Source organism: Rutidosis leptorrhynchoides, chromosome 6 (assembly GCF_046630445.1).
Source record: "Rutidosis leptorrhynchoides isolate AG116_Rl617_1_P2 chromosome 6, CSIRO_AGI_Rlap_v1, whole genome shotgun sequence".
In the NCBI taxonomy this organism is placed as follows: Eukaryota; Viridiplantae; Streptophyta; class Magnoliopsida; order Asterales; family Asteraceae; genus Rutidosis; species Rutidosis leptorrhynchoides.
In genome coordinates, this window is record NC_092338.1 from 44,768,358 (window position 1) to 44,774,302 (window position 5,945).

General features: G+C 31.0%; 1 protein-coding gene across 1 annotated transcript; it reads right to left on the bottom strand.

Annotated features, from left to right (window-relative positions):
- Window positions 1–2,718: 2,718 nt before the first annotated feature.
- Window positions 2,719–3,810, bottom strand: LOC139853601 (ferric reduction oxidase 6-like). The gene is made up of 3 exons (XM_071842982.1): window positions 3,768–3,810; window positions 3,383–3,642; window positions 2,719–2,916 (listed from the first exon to the last, which is right to left on the bottom strand). Exons 1-3 carry the CDS (start codon window positions 3,808–3,810, stop codon window positions 2,719–2,721), a joined length of 501 nt encoding a protein of 166 aa, XP_071699083.1.
- Between the last annotated feature and the right edge of the window lie 2,135 nt (window positions 3,811–5,945).

The window sequence follows — 5,945 nt, forward strand, 5'->3', positions numbered from 1 at the left end:
ATAAACAAGTTGTTTAAATATCAATTACAGATTCAAAAGCAATTTCAATTAATGTTAATTATAATTCAGTTGACCATAACTTTTAATCCGTTCATCGAAAACATACGATTTCTAAATGAAAAGTTATTAATTTTTCGACAGCTTTTCAATGACATGTATATCATATATCTTTTATCAATAATATACGTATCAAATTCGTGATTCATCATAAACTATCTAACGATACAAGCATGCATAAACATATATACTCGAGCACTAGACATGGATACACTATTAATATATAAAAGATAAGATATAAATGCTTACGTATCAATATTGTGATTCAATATTGCAGAAAAGTACGTAGACACAACGGAGATGATAAATACTAGTTTGACTTGCGAACAATACTCACGAACATTACCCATAACCTCCATAGTTATAACCCATAGTTTCCCTAGCTCTATCCCGCTCGGAAGGCTTGTTTGAAAATAATTCGCTCATGACTTCGTCGTAGTATTTTATGTATAATAATACTAATAATAATACTCCTAACTATAAGATTAATAATAATATTAATCTTAATAATAATAATAATAATAATATAAATAATAAATATAAAATATAATATGGAGTAATATAGATATTAATATGTGTGTGTGTGTGTTGAGCAAACAGGCCAATTTATAGAATGTTTCTGAATTCTGACTGCCATGTGATCGCATGGGTTTTATGCCTATTTCTCATGCGATCGCATGGTCCCAAAATCCAGCTCACAATTTTTTTTGTTTTCTTGTTTGTCGACATATTATTATATATATAATATATATATAATTTATATTAATTATATATATATATATATATATTATATTATATTCATGTACATAGTTGACTTGTAATTTTAGGTCCGTTGACTCGTACGTTGATACTCGACTCGTGTACCACTTTCGGTTTTTTGAACGCACTTTCGTACGTTTAGAAAACAAGCCTTTTACGTTACGCGACGTATACCCTTATTAATAATTTGACTTACTCATCAATAAATTACCTTATAAAAAATGTAACTTATAAAATTGAGCGTTGTGGTCATTTGCTTCTATAAATCAGTGACTCGTCGTTTATCAAAATATATTATTTTAAATCAGGACGTTTTTTTTTACTAAGTTAATATTATATTTTTGTAATATATATATATATATATATATATATATATATATATATATATATATATATATATATATATATATATATATATATATATATATATATATATATATATATATATATATATATATATATATATAATATATATATATATACGTATATTTTCCAATCCAATTATAATGGTTCGTGAATCGTCAGGGTTTAGTCAAGGTTAAATGAATGTATGAATACAGTTTACACTTCTTGAGATTCAACTTAACAAACTTTTCTTATCGTGTCGGAATAATATAAAGATAAAGTTTAAATTTGGTTAGAAATTTCCGGGTTGTCACACCATTTATACTATTCTCTGTCATAATCTTGGAGGATTTTATATTCTTGCCCAAATTAAACCATATATACATAAAATTACATATATGTACTATAGTAACATACAACACTTTCGTGTGATACCTATAGATAGAAAGTGTGGCTATTGAAATGGAAGATAGGCTCATTGCTCATCCTTTTAAATCTTTTGTTCTGCATTCTTTTGCAATGCTTGTTTGAAGTGCTGTGGGCCCATAAACCATCACCCCGATATCCACATTGCCCCATCGCTCTGCCATATTCCCAAAGATTTCTGTATTGACAATAAGGACATAAGTAAGCTACACCATGTTTGTAACGCAAGATGTTTATGTAAGTTAACAAATTTGTATATGTATACCTCTTATATAGCTTACTCAAAAGAAAACGGGTTAAGTTGGTTATAATGGTCGAAAGTATTCCAAATTACTCCTCCCTCCGTCCTAATTTTATTGTCCTTAGACAGTAAACACAGTTTTTTGTTCCCTTTCGGGCTCGAGTTTCCGACTTGCTTTGCGAGCAGACTAATCTCGAGATGACAACCTGCTTTGCAAGTTCCCCGGAGTCGTGAATGGTGAACCTCGTATCCATAAGGGTTTTTTTTTGTTAAACACATAGTTTAATAAACATCATTATTACATGAATAAATTAAAAAACCTCGTATCCCTTACTTTTTACTTATTTTTTTTGTCTTACATGAATAAATTAAGGGCATAAAAGAACTTTACCTCATTATATTTATTTGTTTATTGTGAATAAATAATTTGAAACATCCTAAAAAAGAACAGTGGACAATAAAAAATTAACAAATTAAGGGAGTATAAAGTATAATATGTTAAATGCTAAATTGATCTTGAATAGAAGTATTTTAGGTTAATCCAATACGACCATTAACTCATTATGGTACGTACACATATATTACTTTTTGACCCGTTACTCAACCCACCCATTTTGCCATGTTTAAACATGACAATATATCATATATCATATATTATAACCAATTACTTCGAAGTTTGGCCTTTTTCCATATTTAATGACACTGACAAAATCTTCTTGTGATGAGTTCTTGTATCCATTAGACTCACCATGCTCGAAATCACTTATTGTACTATTTTTCTCAATGTTCTTTGCGGTTTTTATATCCCAAAGATGCCATAAAACGATCACAAATCCCATAAATAGAATAACACTTGCAGCCATTCATATAATAAATAGAATGCATTTATATCACCAATGAGTTATGTTATAAGGATTGATGTAAAATATGTTCAAATAAGCAATCAATACCACCAAACCAATTGTAGATACCACCATATAAGCTCCAGACCAAATTATATGTCCCATTCCAACCAAACTAGACATACCACCCCCGATTGGAGCACTAAATTTTGATGAGTTCACGTAATTCGGTATTTTACCCTCTTCCTTTAGTTAGTTATAATCACACGTTAGAAATTCAAATATTAAACAAAGAGACAATTGCATATGAAAGTAACATTTTTGGACTACCATATTTGCTTTGCATGTAAAAATTCATAAACTTTCATAATTTCAATTTAATGTAATCCGTACAGGTTTCCACTTCTAACTGCGGATGTGGCTGGTAGCATATCTGTTGCTTTGATCATATGTACAAACTTTTGATAAAACATTTACAAACCAAGTTACCCGGAGTTTTTGAAAGTGTAATGTTTCTTTATGATATATTTCCCTCTTTTTTTATAAATCCTCCATAACTCTACATTAACAAGTTCTACAGTACAACATGTTAATGCATATTCTATGGTGGATCCATAAAAATATGGTGAATATATCACCACCATTTGTTCATGGTGCAAACAAACTTGGTCATCCAAATTAGAAATTTGACAAAGTGTAGTATTTAACATACCAGTGGAGGTTCTGATTCTCGAGTGACGTAGGTTTGAATCTCGAGATTTAGTAAATTGTAGAAATACGGGAAGATCAAGTTAATGTTAAGTGAATGAAGAAGCAGAAGCTCGTCCGATTTTTTAATAGCCCAAACGATCTGGATATTTCTAGGCAGACAGGGTTTCGATTCCCTAAATCGATGAAGAATATCACTCAAGATAGCCAAAAATGGCGAAATCCCAATGCCACCAGCAACTAAAATAAGGTTTTCATACCTGCCTAAAGCAGAAAGTATGTTCCTTTTAGGTTCAAATTTTCATATCAAGTATCTATGAAATAAAGGAGCAGAGTGTATACGTTAAGTAATACGGTGACTCGTGCCCGTAAGGACCCTCAATGGATGCCTTTAACGTCAAATTTGGCTGCCCTGTAACACTCTAAATACATCCCTTTAGTTTTTTGGTCCAATCTCCAAGTACTTCAATAAGAAAAGCCAGATGATGTTTACCATCTAAAGGACCAGATGATACACTGAATGGATGCCACTATGTGATGATCCTTCCAAATCCCTTTGGATGAATACATCATTCATCGATTTCACAGTGAGGTACTGACCTCTACATGATACGTTTTGTAAACATTGCATTCTTTTGAAAAGGCACATCATAATTGAATATCAAATTTCAAGGTTTTTGACGTTTGATGATTTCTACATATAGACAATCACCGCAGTTAATAGTTTACAATACTACATTCGTTGATAATGCAGACAAAATAAGATACATGATGATGATTTTGTGAATGCAACGTTTTCCCGAACCTGAGAATAAACATGCTTTCAAGTGTCAACACAAAGGTTGGTGAGTTCATAGTTTTAATGTTGCGTATAATCCATATATAAAGGTGGATCACAAGATTTCAGTTGTTTCATCCAGAAACGTTTATCAAAATATTCTACGAAGTTGAGCACCTTGGTAACTAAACTTTAACGTTATAATAAGTACCCGTGTTTTAACATACATGCAACCAACATGTACAATACATGCAATCCAACGTGTACTAAACTCAAATAGCATACGTCTGTTTTATAGTTCAGGTTAGGGTTTCTATACCTGGAACAGACGGGGATGTCAAGCCCTATGGATCCATATATAACTACTCGCGCCCACCAGTTCTTATAACCGGCAGTTACTAGTTACCAAAGCTAAGGGATTTTCGGTTCAAACTCGGTGTAGAATTTAGTAAGTACTTGTATTCTCAGCCCAAAAATATAAATTGCAAAAGCAATTAAAAAGGGAGCAAATGAAACTCACCTTAGCAGATAAAGTTATTCACCGAAATGTGACCGAAACTCGTAATGCAAAGTAACCGTAGATCTCAACCTAGAGAACATATGTTGGTCAATAGATGTTTAACAAGCTAGGTTAGGTCATAGTGTATCACAATCCTAATGCTCGAGATCGACATACAAAAGTTATCAAAAGTCATCTCAAAAGTCAACCTGACCCAATATGATCTTTAAATCTATACATGTTTATTAACATAGTATAAGTCTTGATAATTGAACGACTTTATAGTTTATCAAACTCAAAATATTATTTATTTCAGGAGCTATATTATATTTGAATTATCATGGCAATCGAAAATATTTTATTATTTCACATAGTTTTCCAATACTTGTAGAATCAGATTATAGTGTTTATAAAGCTTTAAAACATGATAAGACAGTCAACTTTGACAATTGATCAACAAAACAAAACGTGCCTTATATAGAAATTCATTTACTCGATTAGTAATATTTGAAAATCCAATTTATCAATCTTATAAGCAAGTTGTTTAAATATCAATTGCAAATTCAAAAGCAAATTTCATTAACGTCAATCATAATTCAGTTGACCATATATTTTAATTTGTTCATCGAAATTACACGATTTCTAAATGAAAAGTTATTGATTTTTCGCCAGCTTTCCAAAAACATGCATATCATATACCTTATATCAGTAGTATATGTATTAAATTCGCGATTCATCAAAAACTATCTAATGACAAAAATTAGCATACAAGCATGCATAAACATATATACTCGAGCACTAGACATGGATACTCTATTAATATATAAAAGATAAGATATGAATGCTCACGTATCAATATTGTGATTCAATATTGCAGGAAAGTACGTAGACGTAACAGAGATGATAAACACTAGGTTTGACTTGCGAACAATACACATGAACATTACCCATAACCTCCATAGTTATAACCCATAGTTTCCTTAGCTCTATCCCGCTCGAAAACCCATTTTGAAAGTGACACGCTCATGACCTCGCCGTAGTATTTTATGTATATACTACTAATAATAATACCAATACTAATAATAATAAGATTAATTATAATATTAATCGTAATAATAATAATAATAATAATTATAATTATAATAAATATAATAAAACGGAGGAAGTAAGATATATGTTGGATGTGTGTGTAATAAGCCAGAATGATCGAGCTTTTATAGATGTGTCCTGCCATCTGACCCCATGCGATCGCATGGGTCTGAAGGCATTATGCCATGCGATCGTATGGCT